This window comes from Balaenoptera physalus, assembly GCF_965194825.1.
Source record: "Balaenoptera physalus genome assembly, chromosome: 1".
In the NCBI taxonomy this organism is placed as follows: domain Eukaryota; kingdom Metazoa; phylum Chordata; class Mammalia; order Artiodactyla; family Balaenopteridae; genus Balaenoptera; species Balaenoptera physalus.
In genome coordinates this window covers 48,493,864-48,519,860 of record NC_138882.1, presented here as the reverse complement: position 1 = coordinate 48,519,860, position 25,997 = coordinate 48,493,864, and the positions used below count along the sequence as shown (strand labels likewise).

Sequence of the window (25,997 nt, the reverse complement as noted above, 5' to 3'; positions counted from 1 at the left end):
AACCCAAAACAATTAAGAGAATGGTCATAGGAACATACATATAGATAATTACCTTAAACGTGAATGGATTAAATGCTCCAACCAAAAGACACAGGCTTGCCGAATGGATACAAAAACAAGACCCATCTATATGCTGTCTACAAGAGACCCACTTCAGACCAAGGGACACATACAGACTGAAAGAGAGGGGATGGAAAAAGATATTCCATGCAAATGGAAATCAAAAGAAAGCTGGAGTAGCTATACTCATATCAGATAAAATAGACTTTAAAATAAAGAATGTTACAAGAGACAAGGAAGGACACTACATAAGGAACAAGTGATCAATCCAAGAAGAAGATATAACAATTATAAATATATATGCACCCAACATAGGAGCACCTCAATACATAAGGCAACTGCTAACAGCTATAAAAGAGGAAATCGACAGTAACACAATAATAGTGGGGGACTTTAACACCTCACTTACACCAATGGACAGATCATCCAAACAGAAAATTAATAAGGAAACACAAGCTTTAAATGACACAATGGACCATATAGATTTAATTGATATTTATAGGACATTCCATCCAAAAACAGCACATTACACTTTCTTCTCAAGTGCAAACGGAACATTCTCCAGGATAGATCACATCTTGGGTCACAAATCAAGCCTCAGTAAATTTAAGAAAATTGAAATCATATCAAGCGTCTTTCCAACCACAATGGTGTGAGATTAGAAATGAATTACAGGGAAAAAAACATAAAAATCACAAACACATGGAGGCTAAACAATATGTTACTAAATAACCAAGAGATCACTGAAGAAATCAAAGGGAAAATCAAAAAATACCTAGAGACAAATGACAACGAAAACATGACGATCCAAAACCTACGGGATGCAGCAAAAGCAGTTCTAAGAGGGAAGTTTATAGCTATATAAGCCTACCTCAAGAAACAAGAAAAATCTCAAATAAACAATCTAACCTTACACCTAAAGGAGCTAGAGAAAGAAGAACAAACAAAACCCAAAGTTAGCAGAAGGAAAGAAATCATAAAGATCAGAGCAGAAATAAATGAAATAGAAACAAAGAACACAATAGCAAAGATCAATAAAACTAAAAGCTGGTTCTTTGAGAAGATAAACAAAATTGATAAACCTTTAGCCAGACTCATCAAGAAAAAGAGGGAGAGGACTCAAATCAATAAAGTTAGAAATGAAAAAGGAGAAGTTACAACAGACACTACAGAAATACAAAGCATCCTAAGAGACTACTACGAGCAACTCTATGCCAACAAAATGGACAACCTGGAAGAAATGGACAAATTCTTAGAAAGGTATAACCTTCCAAGACTGAACAAGGAAGAAATAGAAAATATGAACAGACCAATCACAAGTAATGAAATTGAAACTGTGATTAAAAATCTTGAACAAACAAAAGTCCAGGACCAGACGGCTTCACAGGTGAATTCCATCAACCATTTAGAGAAGAGATAACACCCATCCTTCTCAAACTCTTCCAAAAAATTGCAGAGGAAGGAACACTCCCAAACTCATTCTATGAGGCCACCATCACCCTGATACCAAAACCAGACAAAGATACTACAAAAAAAGAAAATTACAGACCAATATCACTGATGAATATAGATGCAAAAATCCTCAACAAAATACTAGCAAACAGAATCCAACAACACATTAAAAGGATCATACACCATGATCAAGTGGGATTTATCCCAGGGATGCAAGGATTCTTCAATATATGCAAATCAATCAATGTGATACACCATATTAACAAATTGAAGAATAAAAACCATATGATCATCTCAATAGATGTAGAAAAAGCTTTTGACAAAATTCAACACCCATTTATGATAAAAACTCTCCAAAAGGGGGCATAGAGGGAACCTACCTCAACATAATAAAGGCCATATATGACAAACCCACAGCAAACATCATTCTCAATGGTGAAAAACTGAAAGCATTTCCTCTAAGATCAGGAACAAGACAAGGATGTCCACTCTCACCACTCTTATTCAACATAGTTTTGGAAGTCCTAGCCATGGCAATCAGAGAAGAAAAAGAAATAAAAGGAATACAAATTGGAAAAGAAGGGGTAAAACTGTCACTGTTTGCAGATGACATGATACTATACATAGAGAATCCTAAAAATGCCCCCAGAAAACTACTAGAGCTAATCAATGAATTGGTAAAGTTGCAGGATACAAAATCAATGCACAGAAATCTCTTGCATTCCTATACACTAATGATGAAAAATCTGAAAGAGCAATTAAGGAAACACTACCATTTACCATTGCAACAAAAAGAATAAAATACCTAGGAATAAACCTACCTAGGGAGACAAAAGACCTGTATGCAGAAAACTATAAGACACTGATGAAAGAAATTAAAGATGATACCAACAGATGGAGAGATATACCATGTTCTTGGATTGGAAGAATCAGTACTGTGAAAATGACTATAGTACCCAAAGCAATCTACAGATTCAATGCAATCCCTATCAACTTACCAATGGCATTTTTTACGGAACTAGAACAGAAAATATTAAAATTTGTATGGAGACACAAAAGACCCTGAATAGCCAAAGCAGTCTTGAGGGAAAAAAACGGAGCTGGGGGAATCAGACTCCCTGACTTCAGACTATACTACAAAGCTACAGTAATCAAGACAATATGGTACTGGCACAAAAACAGAAACATAGATCAATGGAACAAGATAGAAAGCCCAGAGATAAACCCACGGACCTATGGTCAACTAATCTATGACAAAGGAGGCAAAGATATACAATGGAGAAAAGACAGTCTCTTTAATAAGTGGTACTGGGAAAACTGGACAGCTACATGTAAAAGAATGAAATTAGATCACTCCCTAACACCATACACAAAAATAAACTCAAAATGGATTTGAGACCTAAATGTAAGACTGGACACTATAAAACTCTTAGAGGAAAACATAGGAAGAACACTCTTTGACATAAATCACAGCAAGATCTTTTTTGATCCACCCCCTAGAGTAATGGAAATAAAAACAAAAATAAACAAATGGGACCTAATGAAACTGAAAAGCTTTTGCACAGCAAAGGAAACCATTAACAAGATGAAAAGACAACCCTCAGAATGGGAGAAAATATTTGCAAATGAATCAACAGACAAAGAATTAATCTCCAAAATATATAAACAGCTCATGCAGCTCAATATTAAAGAAACAAACAACCCAATCCAAAAATGGGCAGAAGACCTAAATAGACATTTCTCCAAAGAAGACATACGGATGGCCAAGAAGCACATGAAAAGCTGCTCAGCATCACTAACTATTAGAGAAATGCAAATCAAAACTACAATGAGGTATCGCCTCACACCAGTTAGAATGGGCATCAACAGAAAATCTACAAACAACAAATGCTGGAGAGGATGTGGAGAAAAGGGAACCCTCTTGCACTGTTGGTGGGAATGTAAATTGATACAGCCACTATGGAGAACAGTATGGAGGTTCCTTACAAAACTAAAAATAGAATTACCATATGACCCAGCAATCCCACTACTGGGCATATACCCAGAAAAAACCATAATTCAAAAAGACACATGCTCCCCAATGTTCATTGCAGCACTATTTACAATAGCCGGGTCATGGAAGCAACCTAAATGCCCATCAACAGACGAATGGATAAAGAAGAAGTGGTACATATATACAATGGAATATTACCTAGCCATAAAAAGGAATGAAATTGAGTCATTTGTTGAGACGTGGATGGATCTAGAGACTGTCATACAGAGTGAAGTAAGTCAGAAAGAGAAAAACAAATGTATTTTAATGCATGTATGTGGAACCTAGAAAAATGGTACAGATGAACCAGTTTGCAGGGCAGAAGTTGAGACACAGATGTAGAGAACAAACGTATTGACACCAAGGGGGAAAAGCCGCGGGGGGATGGGGATGGTGGTGTGCTGAATTGGGTGATTGGGATTGACATGTATACACTGCTGTGTATAAAATTGATGACTAATAAGAACCTGCTGTATAAAAAAATAAAATAAAATTCAAAAATTAAAAAAAAATTAAGTTCAAATGTAGGATTGTTGTATGTTAGTGAGACATAAGGTAAAGATGCTAAGAAGAGCTTGTTGTAATGTTGGTCAGCAAAGAATACAAGCAAGAAGGGAAAGAGAAAAGGGAATGAATTTACTGAAAAACCACTGTGTGCCAGACACTGCTAGGTATTTTATACATAGCCTCTCATTTCATCCTCAAAAAACCCTATAAGGTGTCAGTGGTGGTGGTAGCCATAATAGTAGTAATAAAACATTTATTTAGTACTTACGATGTGCTGGCCATTATTCTAAGCACATCACAAATATGAACTCATTTAATCTTCATAGCTCTATAAATAAGGAACACTCATAGCTCTATAAATAAGGAAATGAGGTATTATCCCCATTTTACAAATGAGGAACTAAAGCACAAATGGGTAAATAACTTGTTGAAAATCACATAAGTAGTAAGTGCCAAAGCCAGAATCTGAATCCAGGCAGTTTGGCTCCAGAGATCATCCTCCTCATCAGCACAGTGCACAGTTTTTTCTCTTTTTAAAGCACTCTGCAAATAGAAATTGAGGTTCAGAGGTTAGGCAGCTTGCCCAAGACAGGCTATTTACCTGACTACAAAGTCCATGCCTTTTTGCTATACTACTTGTGAAGATCACCAGCATAAAGATGATGGGCATGGATAAAACTGTTTAAGGAGAGAGTACAGAGGAGGAAAAACACCAAGTAAAGAATCTTCAAAGTTGAGAAAATTGTTAAAGGCTTATGTACATAGCTGCGACTACCGTCAAATTAAAATATTTTGTCAACCTCAAAGGTAAATCTAAAATCAAAGATCTAAGCAAAGTGGAAGTTGATGATACTGCCTTCTCAGAGTAGCCTTCCTCTCATTATCCTGTCCTCTGAAGTTCATGGATATTTACTTACACAAATGAAGACAGGGTTGCAAAGCACTGAATAAAAATCAAAGAAATTTCTTACTGCCATATAGGAAAATAAAGCCAAAAACAGATTCAAAACCAAAAAAATGGTAAGTAAAAATAAAAATATTTTAAAAGGCTGGAGATAAAAGCAAAATCTATACCTTACTTTACAATGATGTTTTAACAGATATTTACAAATATAATTGGTGGAATAATTAATGTTATTGAAAATCTGATCTAATAAGCAAATCAAAGGAAAGTTAAATTTTGTTGAAAATAATAAAAATGGGTAGAATAGCAGATAAGACCAGTCTAGTAGTCCAGCTTTATCTCTAACCACTCTCCTCCTAGGTATTTAACACCATCCTTGCTGGACTTCTTTTAGTTGTTCACATATACCCCATACTCTCTTGTCAAACATGCACTCATTTACTAATTCAACAAAAAATGCTCAGCACCTACCTCGTGCTAAGCATCATGCTAGGTGATTGGATGAATGGTAAACATACACCCCTTGCTCTCAAGAAGCTCATATTCTAGTAAAAGAGACAGACATGCAATAGATAGCCACAAAAGTATTTAATACAGTCATGATAAGGAAAAGTGCCAATAAGGGAAAGTGCAGGGTACATGGGAATATGTAGTATAATGTATTCTGAAAGGTTGAGAAAGCCTTTTTCTACGGAAATGACATTTAAATTGAGACCTAAAGGATGTGCAGTAGCTCTCTGAAACAACATGGTGTACACCAGGATATGGTATTAATGAGGAATAAAAGAGGGTACATGAAGGTGATGAGGGATAGGATTAGGCTAACTCTCAGAAGATTGTAATTATCAACTGGGTAGACAGTGGTGCCATTTACTGAAACAGAGAACTCTAGAATATAAACAAGTCAATGGATAAGATCATGAATTTAATCGTGGACATCTGAGTTGAAGTACTCATGAGGTAATCAAGGGGTGATGAGTAATAGGCAGCTAGACATATAGGTTTGGGGCTCAGAACGAAAATGTGGGCTGTGAATACACATTTTAGATTATCAGTGTATATAACTGAAGTCATGGGAAGAGATCAGATAAATCACTTAGGGATATTATAGTGCAGAAAAATAAGTTCCAAGCATTTAGAGGACAGAAGGATAAAAAAACTAGAGTGACTGAAACCAGCAAAGTATTGTAACAGAAGACAGTGAAAAAGAGTATTCCAAGGAGAGAGCTGTGAAATGCTACTGAGAGGTCAAATGAGATAGAAATATTTACTGTGACTTAGAACACTTTCCCCTCTTGGGCTGGTTAAATTTACACTCATCCTTCAGGTTTCATCTGGTTATTTTTTCCAGCCAGCACTGCCAGAACTCCTAACTCTGGCTTATGTACGCATCTTATATGCCTTCTGTACATACTCCTATCATAGCATTTATCATTTTGTGTTGTAATTGTAATAGCCTATTTACTTGTCCATATCTCCACCATAATTCAAACTTGTCAAATGTATGGAAGAAACAAGACTGTGGGTCTGGTTCAAAACCGTTATCTCCCTCAAATGCAGTATTTCTCATATTTGTCTCCCGTAGCTACTAGCATAGCACCTGGCAACAAGACTAGTACTCTGTAAATAGTTGCTGACATATATTTATTTAGTACCTATTAATTGCCAATCTCTGAGCTGGACGTAATGGAGGAAATAAGGCATTACTGTCAGATAAGAATCCAACCTTCAAAGAGCTTCTTTTCTGATTATATGCAGCTATATAAATGAACAAATAATAACAGTGTATTTCTTACCATGTCAGTAGTCATCACTTTTGCTACGATATGTGTTATAGTCTTTCCAAAGTCTCTTTTTCCTTTCCTACGCCTCAGAATTCTTGGAAAGAAAGGCCCATGAACTCTGAAGTTGAAAACATTTATTTATGATTAAATTAACATGAAAAAGACTCAACATATACTTACTTAGAAAATTAAAACTTGGTACTAAGCATCTTTGAGAAATAGGTTTCACTAATTTTAAGCTTCTTGAGAGCAATGAGCAACTTGAGAGCAATGGAACAATTGAAATCTTTTAGATAACTGAGTGTTTAAACCTTTGAATTCTAAAATCTTTTCATTTTAATGAAAATCTGCATGCAACCCACTACAGTCATCTCAACTTTTCAATACAGTAGAAATTTTCTTGATTGTACTTTCATAATCCACTGAATTGTAGACACTTGAAGCAGCGATAGGTTATGTCTGTGATACTGAGGTATAAGAATGTTTGGGGACATGCCTAATTTGAGATACTATGTTCATTTAACAGATTGTTTTTGTTTCAAAGGTTAAGTTCTCCATAGATATAGTTGGCTGCTGGCCTCCCAGCAGAACAATTCTAGCTTCCCTCTTCATTGCTTTTTAACTGTTTGATGTTCAGCACTTTTAGTTAATTCCATTCTTTCTCTTCTTTCTGCTTTTCTTTACAGTTCCTGTTTCCTATCAATCATTTAAGTGTCATCAAAAGAAAGAAAAAAAAAAATTGAGTATAACTTTTACCATTACTGTCAGCCAAAAGGGATACTCCTTTTTCAACATATTTACCAGTAGTCTCCTTAGGTGTAATCTTTTGGGTTCTCTGCAGCACTTTGATTATTGCTTGATGCTAATGGGATGCAGCATTAATACCAATATTTTTCAGCTTATATTTCAATTGTTAATATTTTTGTAAAGCTTAAAATTTCAGAAAACTGTTTCTAAGAATTTATGACACCAATTATTAAATTTTGAATTTTAAGATACTAGCAATGTCCTCCAAAGCAAAAGTTTCATTTAACATTTCAAAATCAAACCCATTCAGCATTTTTATACCTATTTAAGCAATTGGTTTTGATTTTGAGAGAACTACTCATACATTTTTTTCACCGTATAGCTAATTACTAGTTGCTCAAAGAGTAAAGCATCTTACATGCAGGAAATAAGTAGTTCATCATACAATCCTAGTTTTGAAATTAAAGGTATATGTGATTTTTAAAATTATACCTTTATTAAGGTATAATTTACATAACAGACACTCATTTTAAATGAACCATTCTATGAGGTTTCACAAATGTATACACCCATTTAACTCAATCATAATAAAGATACAGAACATTCCCATCATACTGATAAGTTCCTTCATGCATCTTTGCAGTCAATCCTCCACACCCACTCCCAGAAAACCACTGATCTGCTTTCTGTCATAGATTTCCCTTTCTTGGAATTTTTTAATGGAATTTTAAAATGGAATATGCTATGTACTCTCTTGTGTCTGGCTTTTTTCAGTCAGACTATTTTGAGATCCATCATGTTATTTTGTGTATCAGCAATTTATTTCTTTATAGCATGGAACAGTATTTCATTATAGGATTTTCTATATACAAGCATGTCATCTGCAAGTACAGATAATTTTACTTTTCCCTTTCTGATCTGGATGACTTTTATTTCTTTTTCTTGCCTACCGCTCTGGCTAGAAACTCTAGTATGATTGAATACAAGAATGGACATCCTTGTCTTGTTCCTGATCTTAGGTGGGGAAATATCCATTCTTTCATCAGTGAGTATGATGTTAATTATAGGTTTTTCATAGATGGTCTCAAACAGGTTGAGAAAGATCCATGCTATTCCAAACTTTTTGAGAATTTTTATCGTGAAAGAGTGTTGAATTTTGTCAAATGATTTTTCTATAACAATTGAGATGATAATATGGCTTTTTTGTGCATTACATTGATTTATTTTCATATGTTAAACCAACCTTGCACCCCTGGGATAAACTCCACTTGTCATAATGCATGATCCTTTTTATATGTTGCTAGACTCAGTTTGTTAAAGCATTACTGAGGATTTTGCATCTATATTTATATGGGATAGTTTATGTAGTTTTCTTGTTATGTCTTTCTATAGTTTTAGTATCAGGGTGATTGATAGTGGCCTCATAGGATGAGTTGGGGAGGTGTTCCCTTCTCTTTTTATTTTCTGGAAGAGTTTGTAAAAAAAAAAAAAAATTGGTGTTAATTCTTCTTTAAATGTTTGGTAGAATTCACCAGTGAAGATATCTGGTCCTTGGCTTTTCTTTGTGGATAGTTTTTAAATTTGCTAATTCAATCTCCCTACTTGCTTTAGGTCCATTCAAATTTTCTGTTTCTGTTTGAGTCAGTTTTGGTAGATTGTGTCCATTTGATCTAGGTTATCTAATTTGTTGGCATATAATTGCTCATACTATTCCTTAATAATCCTTTTTATTTCTGTTCATATTTTCATATTTTCAACTTATTTGGGTAAATACCAATGGTTTGAATAAGTTTAGCTTTTAAGAAACTATCAAACCATCTTCAAAAGAGGCTGTACTACTCTGTATTCCCATAAATAATGAGAGTTCCTATTGCTCCACATCCTTGTCAGCAATTGGTATTGTCAGGTTTTTGCTCTGTTTTGTTTATTTAGCCATTCTAATAGGTTATAATGAGATCTCATTTTAATTTGTAATTCCCTAATGACAAATGATGTTGAGCATCTTTTTTTAATTTATTGATTTATTGATTTTTGGCTGTGTTGGGTCTTCATTGCTGCGTGTGGGCTTTCTCTAGTCGCGGCGAGCGGGGTCTACTCTTTGCTGCGGTGCGCGGGCTTCTCATGGTGGCTTCTCTTGTTGTGGAGCATGGGCTCTGGGTGCGCAAGCTTCAGTAGTTGTGGCACGCGGGCTCAGTATTTGTGGCTCACAGGCTCTAGAGTGCAGGATCAGTAGTTGTGGCACACGGGCTTAGTTGCTCCGTGGCATGTGAGATCTTCCCGGACCAGGGATTGAACCTGTGTCCCCTGCATTTGCAGGCAGATTCTTAACCACTGTGCCACCAGGGAAGTCCCTTGAGCATCTTTTTATATGCTTATTTACCATTTACCATCTATATATTTTCTTTGGTAAGGTGTCTGTTTAAGTCCTTTTCCCATTTTTAATTGGGTTATTTGCTACTTATGAATGAATTTTAAGAGATCTATCTGTATCTATCTATCTATATATTAGATATGTCTCTTTTTTTTTTTGGCCACACCACACACCATGCAGGATCTTAGTTCCTGACCAGGTATTAAACCCGTGCCCACTGCAGTGGAAGCACAGAGTCCTAACCACTGGACTGCCAGGGAATTCCCCTAGATACAAATCTTTTATAAGATATGTGTTTTGCAAATATTTTCTCCAAATCTATGGCTAATCTTTTCATTCCCTTAACAGTGTCTTTCACAGGAGCAGAAGTTTTTCATTTTAATGAAGTCTAATTCATCATCTTTTTCTCTCATGGATCATACTTTTGGTGTTGTATATAAAAACTCATTGCCAAACCCAAAGTCACATAGATTTTCTCCTGTTTTATTCTAGAAGTCTTAGTTTGTTTACATTTAGGTCTACGGATCACTGTGAGTTAATTTTTTGTGAAAGGTGTAAGGTCTGTGTCTAAGTTCATGTTTTTGCACAAGGACACTCAATTATTCTAACACCATTTGTTGAAAAGAATATCCTTTCTCTATTTAATTTCCTTTGTCAAAAATCAGTCAACTATATTTGTGTAGATCCATTTATGGACTCTCTATTCTGTTCCATTGATCTATATGTCTATTCCTTCACCAATACCATGCTCCTCTGATTACTGTAGCTTTATAGTAAACCTTAAAATTGGGTAGTATGAGTACTCCCACTTTATTCTTCTTTGGTACTGTGTTGGCTATCTTAGGCTGTTGCCTTTCCATACAAATTTTAGAAGTAGTTGGTATCTACAGAATAGCTTGCTGGGATTTTCATTAGGATTGCATTGAATCTATAGATCAAGTTGGAAAGAACTGACATCTTAACAACACTGAGTCTTCCAATCCATGAACATGGAATATCTCTTCATTTATTTACATCACCTTTTCTTTTCTGTCATCATAGTTTTATAGTTTTTCACATATAGATCCTATACATATTTTGTTAGATTTATACCTAAGTATTTCATTTTTTTGGCTCTACTGTAAGTGGTATTTTTTAGAATTCTAAATTGTTCCTAGTATATAAGGAAGCAATTGACTTTTTCATTGAGGTTTATTGATTTACAATATTATATTAGTTTCAGGTGTACAACATGATTCAAAATTTTTATAGATTATACTTCACTTATAGTTATTATAAGATATTGGCTATATTCCCTGTGCTGTACAATATATCCTTGTAGCTTATTTATTTTATACATAGTAGTGTGTACCTCTTAATCCCCTACCCCTATCTTGTGTCTCCCCCTTTTCCTCTCCCCACTGGTAACCACTAGTTTGCTCTCTATATCTGTAGGTTTGTTTTCTTTTTTGTTATAGTCACCAGTTTGTTTTATTTTTTATATTCCACACACAAGTGATAACAGACAGTATTTGTTTTTCTCTGTCTGACTTATTTCACTAAGTATAATACCCCCAGGTCCATCCATATTGTTGCAAATTGCAAAATTTCATTCTTTATATGGCTGAGTACTATTCCATTGAATCTATATGGACTTAGGTTGCTTACATATCTTGGCTATTATAAATAATGTTGCTATGAACATTGGGGTGGAAGAAATTGACTTTTGAATATTAACCTTGCATCCTGTGAACTTGCTATACTCATTTTTTGTTCCAGACTTTTTTGTTATTGTGGTTGTTATTTCGGATTTTCTATGTAGACAGCCATGTCATCTGTAAAGAGTTTTATTTATTCCTTCCCAGCCTGTATACCTTTCATTTATATTTCTTGTCCTATTGCACTATCTAAGACTTCTAGTATGATGGTGAATAGAAGTGATTAGAGAAAATATTCTTGCCTTATTCCTAGAAGGAAAGCATACAGTTTCTCACCAGTGAGTATGATGTTGTTAGCTGTAGAGTTTTTGTAATGTTCTTTTTCAATAAGAGGAATTCTCCTCTAGATCTATTATTATTATTGCTTGATCTATCAACTATTGAAAAAGGAATGCTGAAGTCTCCAACTATAATAGTGGATTTGTCTATTTGTCCTTGCATTTCTATCAGTTTTTGCCTCACATACTTTGATTCTCTGTTGTTGGGTGCATACACACATTAAGGATTGCCATGTCTTCTTGGAAAATCAAACCATTTATCATTATGCAATTCCTGATAATTTTACTGGTTCTGAAAGCCTACTTTGTCTGAAATTAATATAGCTACTCCAGCTTTTTAATGGTTGTGTTAGCATGAAGTATCTTTCTCTAACCTTTTCCTTTGAACATTTCTAGCCTTTATGTTTAAAGTGGGTTTCTTGTAGATGACATATGGTTGAATCTTGTCTTTTCATCCACTTTGACAATCTCTTATCTTTTGATTTATGTATTTAGATCAGTCACATTTAAAGTAATTATTGAGGGACTTCCCTGGTGATCCAGTGGCTAAGACTCCGTGCTCCCAATGCCGGGGGCCTGGGTTCAATGCTAGGTCAGGGAACTAGATCCCACACGCTGCAACTAAGAGGTCACATGCTGCAACTAAAGACCCCGTGTGCCACAACTAAAAAGATCCCGCGTGCCACAACTAAGACGCAGCGCAGCCAAATAAATAAAAATAAATATTTTAAAAAATAAAGTAATTATTGATATCGTTAAATTAATATCTACTACACTTGCAACAGTTTTCTATTTGTTGTACCTCCTTTTTTGCCTCCTCTAGTTTTAGTTGAGCATTTAGTGATTCCATTTTATCTTCCCTCTTAACATATCAATTATTTTAAAAAGTTTTTTTAGTGTTTGCCCTATAGATGGCAATATACATTTTAAACTAAGTCCACCATCAAATAACACTATACTACTTCATGTACAGTACAGGTACCTTTTAACAGAGTATTCCCATTTCTCCCCTCCCATCCCTTATGATATTACTGTCACTTATTTAACCAATCCATACACAATTACCACCCAATACCATCATGAATACTATTACTTTAAATAGTTATCTTTTAGATTGATAGAGATCTATTGAGAATAAGAAAAAGAAAAGATTTTACCTTCATTTATTCCTCCTCCAAAGCTCTTGTTTTGTATAAGTAGATCTGAGTTTCTGACCTTTAATAATTTTTCTTCTCCCTGAAGAACTTCCTTTAGCCTTTCTTGCAAGGTCAATCTATTGGTGACAAATTCCTTTGGTTTTTGTTAGTTTGCTCTTCTTCTTTTTTTTTTTTTTTGGTCTAAGGAAGCTATTCCCCTTCACTTTTGAAGGATAATTTCACCAGACACAGAATTCTAGGATGGTGGTTTTCTTTCAACACTTTGAATACTTCACTCCACTATTATCTTGTTTACATGGTTTCTTATAAGGAGCCCATTGTATTTCTCATTCTTGTTCACCTATAGGTAGGGTTTCCTTACCCCCCTAGGCTTCTTTCAAGATTTTTTCTTTATCTGTGGTTTTCTTCAGTTTAAATATAATATGCCTATTTATACAATTTTGGGGTATTTAACCTGCTTGGTGTTCTCTAAGCTTCCTGAATCTGTGGTTTGGCGTCTGCATTTAATTTGGAAAAACTTCACCATTATTAATTTAAATTTTTTTTCTGCTGCATTTCCTTTTTCTCTTCTGGTATTCCAATTACACATATGCTACATTCTTTGAAACTGTTCCACAGTTTTTGGATGTTTTGTTGTTTTTTCATTATTTTTTCTCTTTGCATTTCAGTTTGAGACAATGCAATTGACATATCTTCAAGCTTTCTGATTCTTTCCTCAGTTGTGTCCCACTACTGGTGAGCCCTTCAAAGGTATTCTTCATTTCTATTTACAGTGTCTTTGATTTCTAGCATGATCTTTTAATTTCTTACAGATTCCATCTTCTGCTTACATTATCCATCTGTTCTTGCAGGTTGTGTACTTTTTTCCATTAAAGTCCTTAACATATTAATCATAGCTTTTTTTTTTTTTTTTTGGCTGTACTGCATGGCATGCGGGATCTTAGTTCCCTGACCAGGGATTGAACCTGTGCCCCCTGCAGTGGAAGCACGCAGTCCTAACCACTGGACTGCCAGGGAAGTCCCAATCATAGCTATTTTAAATTTCCTGTTTGGCTAATTCCAAAATCATACTTGAGTCTGGTTCTGATGCTTGCTTTCCTTCTTCAGACTTAGTTTTTTCTTGCCTTTTAGCATATGTTATAATTTTTTGTTGAAACCTATGCATGATGTATTGGCTAATAGGAAGTGAGGTAGATAGGCTTTTAGTGTGAGGTTTTATATTAATCTAACCAGGAGGTAGCCTGTACTTGTTTGTTGTAGCATTAGGTGTCAGAGGCTTCAAATTCCTGTAGTTTCCATATTTCTGTCTCCTCTATATATCTTTGGGCTTCCTTTAAAACTAGTCTTGGAAGAGTCTGTGTCTTACAGCTCTTTTAACTATAATCCAGTTATTATACTGGAATACTGTTGGTATGGTTTCAAGTTTTGGCAGAGAGGAAGTGTTCTATATTCTTATGATTGATTATCAGGCTTTTACTGAGTCTATATCGCCAAACTGTGACCTTCACAAGTGTTTCTTAGTCCCCTCTTTCCCCAGACAAGAAGGCTAGATGGGGCTAGAGTCAGGGAAATGCCCTTCCTCTCGGTGGGAAAAAGCTCTGGTAAAGTCTTTTCCCCTGGAGAATAGATCTTTGTTATGGAGAATGCTTGGGGTATATTTCACAATGGTTACTTTTCCCTTCACCCTGCCACAGTCATAATGGGATCTTTCTTGGCTTTTCACCTGAGAACATAGTGAGACTCCTGGAGGTAAAACCCCACAAAGGTATGGGGTCTCCCTAAGAGCTGCAGCTCCCCAGGAGTTTCTCTCATCCTCGTTAACATTCAGCCTCCAGCAATCTATCAAAATCACCATTTAAGTCTTTTACAATTTATGGCTCTAGTGGGTTCTGTTCAAGGTAAGCAGATCTTAGCTGTGACTCTTACCTTTCTCCAGATTTCAGGGTGGCAGTTTGTCCTGTGACCTCAGTTCTCTGATGGTTCCAAGAAAGTAATTTTCAAGTTTGTTCAGCTTTTTTCTTGTTGTAAGGATAGGAATGATAACTCACAAGCTCTTTGCATGTCAGAGCTGAATCTGGAAATCCTTGGTTCTATTTTATAGTTTTCATTTCTCTGTTGAGATTCTCTGTATACTTATTAACGCTATGCTTTCCTTTAGTTCTCTGATATAGTTATAACAGCTGCTTTGAAGTCTTTGTCTGACAAATCTAACATCTGGGCCCACCCAAAATCAGATTCTATTAACTTCTTTTTTTCCTGAGGATAGATCTAAATTTCTGGTTTCTTTGCATATCTATTAATTTTGGGTTGAACACTGGAGATTTTGGATAATATATTCTGGTAACTCTGTGTTATGTTCTTCTGAGGATTGTTAGTCTTGTATTTTAGCAGGCAGTTAACTTGCCTGGCCTCAAAATGCAAAACGTTTTCCTTGAGGTATGTAGCAGCTGACATCTCTGCTCAGTTCTCTCAACTTCCATGTTTTGCTCTTATACTTCCTTATTTAGCAGAGTTCCCAGATTTCTCTCCCCTGCCATTGCTAGCAAAGTTTAGTGGACAGCCAATGATCTGAGCAGAGTTTATGCTCAAATTTTGGGTCTCACTCCTTTTGCAGCTCTCTCACTTTCAGACTATCCCAACTAAATTTCCAGCTGCTCTGCCAGCACTGTCTTTTGTCACCTTGAAAGTAAGATGCCATTTTTTTTGCTGCCTGGGCTATGAGAACTGGTGATGACACTCAGACCAGAATGCCAAAAGTTCCCATTTCTTACCCATTCCAAGGATAAACTTTTCTGGTTGCTGCTGCTTTTGGTCATTTCATAGTGCCTTAAAATATTTGGAGACTTTTAATATATTTTGCCAGATATTATAATTGCTATCTATGGAAGGGTTTGACCAATTAACTCACTCCACCACCCCTGGAATAAGATTCTCTGTGATTATAACTTTTAAGATGAGAGGACTCTGTGTTGCCCTATACCATTAGAATATAAAGTCTAGTGATGATAACTTGTATTAAAATTCAACTTTCATTGAATCTGGATTTCTAGATAAGTGGATTTCAAAAATCTTATCTATATTGATTCCCCAAAGTAATCCTAAGGTTTTGTTACACAGGAATCCCAATAACAATGAAACATCAAAAATGGGCACTAGAATGAGATTCTTAGTGATTTTTAAAAAGGGCAAACTTGGGGACTTCCCTGGTGGTGCAGTGGTTAAGACTCCACGCTCCCAATGCAGGGGCCTGGGTTCAATCCCTGGTCAGGGAACTAGATCCCACATGTGCACTACAACTAAGAGTTTGCATGCCGCAACTAAGACCCGGCACAACCAAATAAATAATTTTTTTTTTTTAAAAAAAGGTCAAACTTGAAAGAAAATAGAAAAAGAAAATATTTAGGCTAATAATTAATTGTTAGACAAGTAAAATATGGCTCAGAATTCCTAAGGCAAAGAATGAGTAAAGGTGGAACACAAAGGAAGGAGCTTAACAACTTAGTATGAAACAGCCAAAAGTCCTTTGGCTCCAATCAAGATTTTCCATTAATTTTGGGGTCATGTGCAAGAATTCCTCTTTCCCCTTTATTTCAAACAAAGACAGAAATATATACTTTACTGCATAGTAATGTAAAAACATTTTAATACATTCTGAAGTATTCTGGAGAATGATGCCGGTTAAATCTGCATTATTTTATTTAACATCAAAAAAACTTATCAACTTATTTTGGATAGAAAAGAAATTGTGAGGCAGCCAAATTAGTCAACTCTCTCTCTACTTTTCATTTTATATGTGGATGACATCTACTTACTCTTTTCTTATGCTTTGGCCAAAATTAAGAGGGTAAAGAAGAAAGGTAAGGAAAGGACTAGATTTATGAGTTTTTTTCATCAAAAAAACCCAAAACAATTATTTCAGTGAATTCAGCTAATATAAAAATAATTTTCCAATATTGGTAGTTGCACCTGTGCTTATAAATTGGACATCTACTTTTATAATCTATTTCAATTAGGGTAACATATATGACAAGTGATATGATAAAAGAATGACCATGCAATCTTTTTGTTTCCATTTAAAATAGAACAAATTATTACCTGAGGCGTAAATCTTCCCACATTTTCAATAATCCGCAGAGCATTACTATCTCATAGTACTTTTTCCAGCATTCAACAGCCTCTGCTGCAGATGGATCTTCTTTAATATTGCTCTGATACTCAATGAGCTCAATTCGCTTGTTTTTATACTTCTCCAAAGTTTTTTTGAAACGTTGTGCAATAGGACCAGGTATTGTTCCATCTTGTATATCACACCACCTGAAAAGTATCGGTATAGTTACAATGTTTATCTTACATAATGTGATGAATGTTTTTAACTATTTAACTATACTTACAAATTAATTCTTTCTTCAATCAAAGCAGTATAATTCTCACAACTTTCTTCATCATCCCAGTCCCTCCAAAGAAAGTCATAAAAAAACCTATGATAAATCAAATTGAGATGACAGTGATCAAAATCAGCCAGTACATGTTTAGAATTAAAAAGACATTCTGATGTCAGATATCTTTATATGAATCTTAATTGTTAAGAAAAATATTTCAAAATGATCTTTCAGTGAACTAATATTAAAAGTAAAACTTTATACATTAGATGATCTGCATTCTATTTCAAGTTACTACAGATAAGATAATGTTTCTTGAAGTGGGATTGTAAAATTCATGTTCCACATTTCACAGATTGTGGCTATGATTTTGTTTACCAAAGAAATAATACTTGAGATATCATCATATTTTTATACTGGGGGGAGCATTAGGAAAACAAAAACATGCCCCCAATATTCTGTATTATGCTTATGTATAGCTTCTCTCAAATTGTATCAACTTGTAAGAAGCAGTCACAATGGGGATGATGACATCAGGTATTTGTAATGCCTTTAAATGTGAAAAATGAAATCTAATATATTTAAGATGCTTAAATATGAACAGAATTTAGTGGTTTTGTTTTTTGGATTTTGGTTTTTTTTTGGCTGCGCCGTGCAGCTGCCCCAATCTTAGTTCCCCGACCAGGGATTGAACCTGGGCCCCAGCAATGAAAGCGCTGAGTCCTAACCACTCAACTGCCAGGGAATTCCCTAGAATTTAGCATTACTTATCTCTAGAACTGTTTAAAATTCAATTTTTGTAAAATGCAAGATCAAAAAACAGCAAGCTTACTGCCCATATATATTACTTCCACAACAGAGAATGTTTTAAGTAAAAGTTACAAGTATGTTCATTAAAAATAGAAAAATTGAATTCAGCAGTGAGTAAAAGTTAAATAAAGTGCCTATATGAACAAGACTTACATATTAAATTAACTTTTTGAATATGAGAACTTGAACTTTCAGAAGAAAAAAACCTCTAATACCTTACAACTTCCAAGGCCAAAGCAATATCATGTAAATCAGAATCTTGGCCTTCAACAGGGTACACTTCCAAGAGAGGCACACTATGCTCTAGTTCTTCCAAAATCTCATCGACCAAATCCCTTGGAATATTTGCAATGTTAGAAGAAAAGGGCTCAGCAACAGAAACAGTAACTTTGAAACAAGATGATGGGCTTTGGCGTAGTTTACAAGTTACCTAAGATAAATATGATAAAATTTGTAATTATAAATGAAAGTAAACCACAAGAATTCTTTCTCAAATATGACCTACTCATAAAATTTCTTCTTTTAAATTTTTATGACTTCTCTAACAATCAACATACATAATAATAATAGATCAATAGTGAATAAAATATCAACACAATTTTTCAAACTAATTCTTAAACAACATTAATTTTAAGGTTCATGAGAGGAATTGCCTATCTCCCACATTATTTCTAAGTTTGAGTTGCCAGACTTTGGGATTTTATAAAACAGTAGTATTAAAAAAAGTTTTTGGACTAATTTTGCCATAAAAGTATGTTTTTAAAAATCCTACTATCTATATTACATTATTTTTAAAAGAAAGGCTAATAAAGTACCAAAAAAAGTAGACTGGACATAATCAAAAAATGAAGTCCTGAAAAAAAAAGGTAAAGTCCTTAGGTTGAATAAATTTAGCTTCATAAACAACACACTATATTGTGCTTACTTGTCTCATTTCACCACAATAGAGTGATAACCTCCAGCACGTCTGAAAATCAGTGCTTGAGAACCACTGAGTTGACAGTAGCTTTAAAAATTAATAAATTATGCTAAGTATTAACACAAAATTTAAAATTACACAAGTTGGTAAAAGGGTACAAACTTTCAGCTATAAGGTGAATAAGGTCTGAGGATCTAATAAATAGCATAGTGACTATAGTTGACAACACTGTAGTATATATTTGAAATTTCCTAAGAGAGAACTTAAATGTTTTCACCAAATAAGGGGGGGTGGCAAATATGTGAGGTGATGGATATGTTAATTAACTTGATGAAGGGAATCCTTTCACAATGTATATGGGTATATATACATATATATATATAAAATCATCATGTTATACACCCTATCCTACAATTTTGTTAGTTATACCTCAATAAAGCTGAAAAAAAATACACTTCCAATAATCAATTTTAAACATTTTCAAGTACATCTCCAATAAAATTGTTTATTTTTAAGTAGATTTTATTTACCTAATGCTACTTATAGCAGCTTTATTCATAACTGCCAAAACTTGGACACAACCAAGATGCCCTTCAGTAGATGAATGGATAAATAAACTGTGGTACATCCAGGAAATGGAATATTATTCAGTGCTAAAAAGGAATGAGCCATCAAGCCATGAAAGGACATGGAGGAACCTTAAATGCATATTACTAAGTGAAAGAAACCAACCTGAAAAGGCTGTATACTATATGACATCCTTGAAAAGAGAAAATTTTTTCTACTCTTTTACTTAACTGATAGTGTGACTGGGTATAGAATTCTAGGTTAGGATATCACTTTTGTTGACAATATACTTACATAGCCTTTTTTTTTTTGTTTTTTTGTTTTGAGACATGGTCCCAGGTCTTTTTTTTCTTTTTTTTTTAAGAAATTCACGTTCTTTTTTTATTTATTTATTTATGGCTGTGTTGGGTCTTCGTTTCTGTGCGAGAGCTTTCTCTAGTTGTGGCAAGTGGGGACCACTCTTCATCGCGGTGCACGGGCCTCTCACCATCGCGGCCTCTCTTGTTGCAGAGCACAGGCTCCAGACGCGCAGGCTCAGTAATTGTGGCTCACGGGCCCAGTTGCTCCGTGGCATGTGGGATCTTCCCAGACCAGGGCTCGAACCCGTGTCCCCTGCATTGGCAGGCAGATTCTCAACCACTGCGCCACCAGGGAAGCCCTTACATAGCCTTTTAAAGTTAAGAACTTACTTTTGAGAAGTCCAATGCTATTCTGCCTCTTGATCATTTATATGAACTTATTGTTTTTCTCTCTGTAATCCTGCTCAACCTTCTCTTCGGCCCTCGTGTTCTCAAATTTCACTATGTGCTAGACATTCAGTGGGCCTTTTCAATCTAGAAATTCATGTCCTTTTGTTCTAGGAAACTTTCACAACTTGACAATTTTCTTTCCTCTGTCTGTTGTTCTTGTTTTCTCCTCTTCCTATTTCTCTCTCTCTCTCCTTCTCCTCTTCCTTTCCTCCCTCCCTCCTTCCTTTTCTCTCTCTAGAACATTTAATTGGATGTTGGACCCAATCCCCTAATTACTCTCCTCTCTTTCCTTTCCATTTCTTAGTCCTTCAGCTCTACTTTATGGGAGATTTTACTCCACTTTATCTTCCAATGCTTCTAATCCTTCTATTCAGTTTTTCACTTACTGTTGTATTTTTATTTTCCAAAAGCTCTCTTTCTTTCTTGGAATTTTCCCATCATACAGGATCCAGTTCTTGTTTCATGAATGCTTTAGCTTGTCTCTTCTTTCTGAGAATATTAATAGTTTTATATATGTGTGTGTGTTTTTCTTCTCCCTGTCATCTGTTTCTTCCAAATGTCTTCTTTTCTGCTGTTTTAACCACTGTTTTGATATTAAAGTTTCCTCAAATGTCTGGTGACCCTTGGCTGTCTGCTCATATTTAAGAGTTGAGCACTATAAAGGTAATTGGAAGGTCTGTGTGGAACAAGTCTACTATGGATCCACTGTAAGATGTTCTGCCCAGGCTCTTTCCACGGGAACTTCATATATCAGTATCTTTAGATCTTTTCTTTTGAACTGATCATAGAAGAATCTTTCAACTCTAATGCCTAGAGGCATATGCCTTAGCTGCCTGTGTTATAGAAGGAGAATCAGGGTAGAAGGCAGAGGATCCTAACATTCAGTACCAATGAAGTATCACAATCTTTTTTTCAGTGGGATACTCCCATCTTTAACCATGCTTCTCAAGCCAGCTTCTTAAATCTGTAGGTTTATGTCTTTTGCTAAATTAGGGGAATTTCAGCCATTATTTCTTTGAATATTTTTTTCAGCCCAATCTTTTCTTCTAGGACTCTGAAGACATGAATTGTTATAGTCTAACATGGCCCTGAGGCTCCATTATTTGTTTGTTTGTTTTTTGGTTTTAGGGGTTTTTTTCATCTATTTTCTCTCAGGTGTTCAGTTAGGTCATTTCTATTATTCTACCTTCAAGTTTACTGATTGTTTCCTCTGTCTTCATTCTGTTGTTGAGCACATCCACTGAGTTTTTAATTGCAGTTACTATATATTTTTTAGTTTTAGTTCTAAAACTTTGTTTTGGTTTTCCTTTATATCTTTCATTTCATTTTCTTTATATTTTCATTTACTTACTTTCTAAAAATAGCCGAGACCTATTTTTTCATTTCGCATGTGTTCGTAATTGCTCATTGATGCATTTTTATGATGGCTGCTTTAAAATCCTTGTCAGATCATTCTAACATCTGTGTCATCTCAGTGTTGATGTCTATTGGTTTATCTCATTCAAGTTGAGATCTTCCTGGGTCTTGGAAGTGATTGAGAGTGATGACAAGTAATTTTCTATTAAAACCTGGACATCTTATGTGTTACATTGTGAGAGTATTGATTTTATTTAAATCTTTTATTTTATCAGTCCTCTTCTGACACCAATCTGGCATGGAAAAGGGGCTTTGTTACTGCCAGATGGGGATGGAAGTCCAGATTCTCTGCTCAGCCTCTGTTGACACTGGAGGGTGAGGGGGTTGTTCATTACTGCTATTCAGGGGTGGGAGTTCAGGTTCTCTATTAGGCCTCCACTGATACCACCCTGGCTGAGAGAGAGGAGAGCACCTCATTACTGCTCCCTACATTGTCTCCACTAACATCATGGGGGTGGTAGTGAAAGTTCTGATTCTTCACTAGACCTTTTCTGACACCATCCTTGCAGGGAGTGGAAGGAGTCCCTTTACCAGTGGGGGTGGTAGTCTGGGCTTCCCATGTAGTCTACACTGACACCATGGGAGGCAGGGAAAGTTCCTTATCACCCAGCTCCCCATTTTCTTCCCACTAGATCTTCTCTAACACCACTCTGGGAGTGGGGTTAGTGTGCCTTGTTACAACTTGGCAAGGGTGGAAGTGTAGGTTCTTCACTTTGTCTTTTCTTGCAAGATGGGAGTGAAGGGCAGCAGTTTTTTTTCTGTATTGTTTGGCTGTCCCTTTCCTGACTTTGACTAGAGAAAGCAGGCTTTTGAGGGGAATTTTTTATTTTTTTTCCTACACCTGTTGGTGTTTCCAGATTTCCAGCTCCTCTGGTACACAGTCTAGGATATATGAAGCAAAGCCCAGAGAACTCATCATCATGTCGTTCCTTGTGTCACAAGGTCCCTAGACAATCTGCCTTCTCTCCAACTTTCAGAGTCTTATGTTTATTTATACATATAATCCAGGGTTTTTAGCTGTACTTGATAGGAAGAATAGGGAAAAGTTTGTCTACTCCATCTTCCTGGAAGGGAAGTCTCTGTTTCTTAAATAGCTTTCAAGCAATTCTTCTTGAATTCAAGCTCCATCTTCAACCCAGTTCAAGTTCTAAGTACAGTCAATTCCTAAGCCTTTGGAGTTATTCAGTGTAAATCATGTGGTTTTTTTTTTCCTTTGGCTTTCCCTGCTGTAAACAGAATTCAACTTTCTTAGCTCTACTAAGTCAGTTGTCATTTATTTATATGTTTTACACCTTCTAAATTGTGTTGCTATTGTCTCCTTTTCTATCTCTTGTCCTTGGGTACCTTTTAAAAAATTCCTTTGCTATCATTTTGGTGGAGGGCTCTGGGGACAATACTATAAGAGAAGATACTACAAGTTTTCAGACAGAAAAAAATATATCATCTGGACTTCCCTAGTGGCACAGTGGTTAAGAGTCCGCCTGCCAATGCAGGGGACACGGGTTCGAGTGCTGGTCCAGGAAGATCCCACATGCCACAGAGCACCTAAGCCCATGTGCCACAACTACTGAGCCTGCACTCTAGAGCCCGCGAGCCACAACTGCTGAGCCCACGCACCGCAACTACTGAAGCCCGCAAGCCTAGAGCCTGTTGCTCCACAACAAGAGAAGCCACTGCAATGAGAAGCCTGCGCACCATAACGAAGAGTAGCCCCTGCTCACTGCAACTAGAGAAAGCCCACATGCAGCAATGAAGGCTCAACACAGCCACAAAAATATATACATATATTTTATATCTATATATATATTTATATAGAGATATATATATATATATCATCAAAGAATCAGTGACACTGGATTCTCAACCAGCAACACTGGAAGTTTGAAGACAATGGAATAGAATTTTACAAATTCTGGGCATGAAATCAAACCTAGAATTTGTGTACCCAGTTAATCTGTCAAATAAACTTGAAGATCTGTAAAGATATTTTCAAGCACACAGTATCATAGAAATTTTATCTACTTTGTGTCCTTACCCATGAAGCTATTAGGATAAGATCCTTGGCCAAAATGAGAGAATAAACTAAGAAAAAAGGAATTTGGGGAAATAGGTTATTTACACAAGAGAATGATGAAAGAACTTTCTACGATGATGATGGAGGGAGATCCCAAAAGCTGTCCAGCAGGTCTAGACATCACCAAGTTTTAAAACAGGCTTTAGAACCAACGAGCCTATTACTGGAGTTGGGAGTGTGTGGAAATAGCCACGATGCAAGCTGTGAATATTGAGCACAGCTCAAAGTTACTATTTCCTCTTTACAACTATGATATAGCAGAATCAGGTAAATAACCAATTTCCAGAATCCACTGAGAATTCCCTTAAACATCTGCAAATTAAAGATTCTCTAAGCCTTCATCAAGGGATATAAACAAAATTTTAAAGCATGTTGTCCAAGAAATCTTATTGATGGTGACTAGACATGCTTTTTTTACAAAATTTTTAAAACTCAACCAAAATTCTGTCATCAGAGATAACCATTGTTAACCTTTTGCTCTTTATCTTCCTGTTTTATTCCTATGTACTTCGTTGGATCATACTGTATATTTAGTTTTGTGTCTTCTGTTTTACTTTATGTACACAATGAGCACGTTCTAAATCATTAAGAGTTTTTTGGTAATCATAAGTTTTATAACTACATGATATTCTATCTTATGAATATATTATCATTTATTTGATCTGTATCCTATTATTAAACTTTTATGGTCTTCCCAATTTTTAATTTTATAAATATCACTTGATTACCTTAAATACATAAATCTTTTTCTACATTTATGATTTCTATAGAATGAATTTCTAGAAATAAAATGAACATTTTAATTTTAATTTTTATTTATTTTTCTGTGCAGTGGGGTCTATTTATTTATTACTATTTTTATTTCTTCCAGCTTTATTGAGAAATAACTGACTTACAACAAATAAACTGTTTTAAAGTTCTTAATATATTTTACCAAATTGCTTTCTACAGAGGTTATAAAAAAGTTTCCTTAATATTTGGCCCACTTTGTAACAAAGATGAAGGATATGCTAGATTTCCTTCCAATCAAATATTATATTTCCAAGCTTTTTTTCTTTGTTGTATGGCTCTGTATTAGGCAGAATAATGGCCCTCAAATGGTCCCCTAATACTTAGAACCTGTGAATATATTACTTTACAAGGCAACAGGGACTTTGCAGATGTAATTACGGTTAAGGAATTGAGATGGGGAAGTTCTCTTGGATTACCCAGTTGGGCTCATTCTAATCATGAGTCTTTTAAAATGGAAGCACCTTTCTAAACTGTAGGGAACCGGAGAGATAGTGTGAGAAGGACTTTGAAAATGGATAAAGGGGGCCACAAGTCATGGAATGCAGGTACCTTATAAAGGCTGGAAAAGACAAGGAAACAGATTTTCCCCTAGAGCTTCCAGAAAGGAATGAGCCCTGTCTACTCCTTGATTTTAGCCCAATTAGTCCCATGTCAGATTTCTTTCCTATAGAATTGTAAAATAACAAATTTATATTAAGCCACCAAATTTGTGGTAATTTGTTGCAGCAGCAATAGAAAACCTAATATAGCATCTAAAGCTAAAGCCAGAGATTGAGGTCCATAGGAATAAATTATTGTGACTTCAGAACAAGGAGCATTATATAGCACTGTTGATATTTCAATCCAAGTAAGACTAAAGAAGTAGAGGCAGACAAAACCACCAAATCTGAATTGTGCAGCACAATCTTAAGAGGTCCCAAGAGCTAGTCTCAATGCCTTGTAATGCAAAGAATTAGAATCTGCCAATACATTATTCTGCTTTTCTTCTGTTCTCGCTTTTCTTCCCATCTTTCTAATGTTTAAAGTACCTTAGCATTTCCTAGAGGATTTTAAAGCAATCTAATTATGTGTAATCTTGTTTGTTATTTTTGGAATAGGGAAGAGAGCAAATATATTGATGTAAAATCTTAGAGCTTGACAGAATTTTTGGATAACCTAATCCAGTGAGTTTCCATGTAACTTTAGGGATCTTGAAAAGTTTTATGGAATGTAGGGGCTATCATGTGATGTTGAGAGAGAAGCCAAGCAATTGCTATGATACCATCCCTCATTTCAATCAGAAATGTTCCACTTTAATATGTT

At 35.4% G+C, this 25,997-nt stretch overlaps 1 protein-coding gene across 1 annotated transcript in view; it reads right to left on the bottom strand.

Moving 5' to 3' along the window:
- The window catches only part of SHCBP1L (SHC binding and spindle associated 1 like), a 70,890-nt gene that overhangs the window by 22,092 nt on the left and 22,801 nt on the right, over positions 1-25,997 (bottom strand). Inside the window, exons 4-7 of the mRNA XM_082473106.1 lie at positions 18,394-18,608; positions 17,381-17,467; positions 17,085-17,303; positions 6,752-6,857 (exon numbers count right to left, since the gene is read on the bottom strand). Coding sequence (XP_082329232.1) covers positions 6,752-6,857; positions 17,085-17,303; positions 17,381-17,467; positions 18,394-18,608 — 627 coding nt within the window. The remainder of the gene's footprint in view (positions 1-6,751; positions 6,858-17,084; positions 17,304-17,380; positions 17,468-18,393; positions 18,609-25,997) is intronic.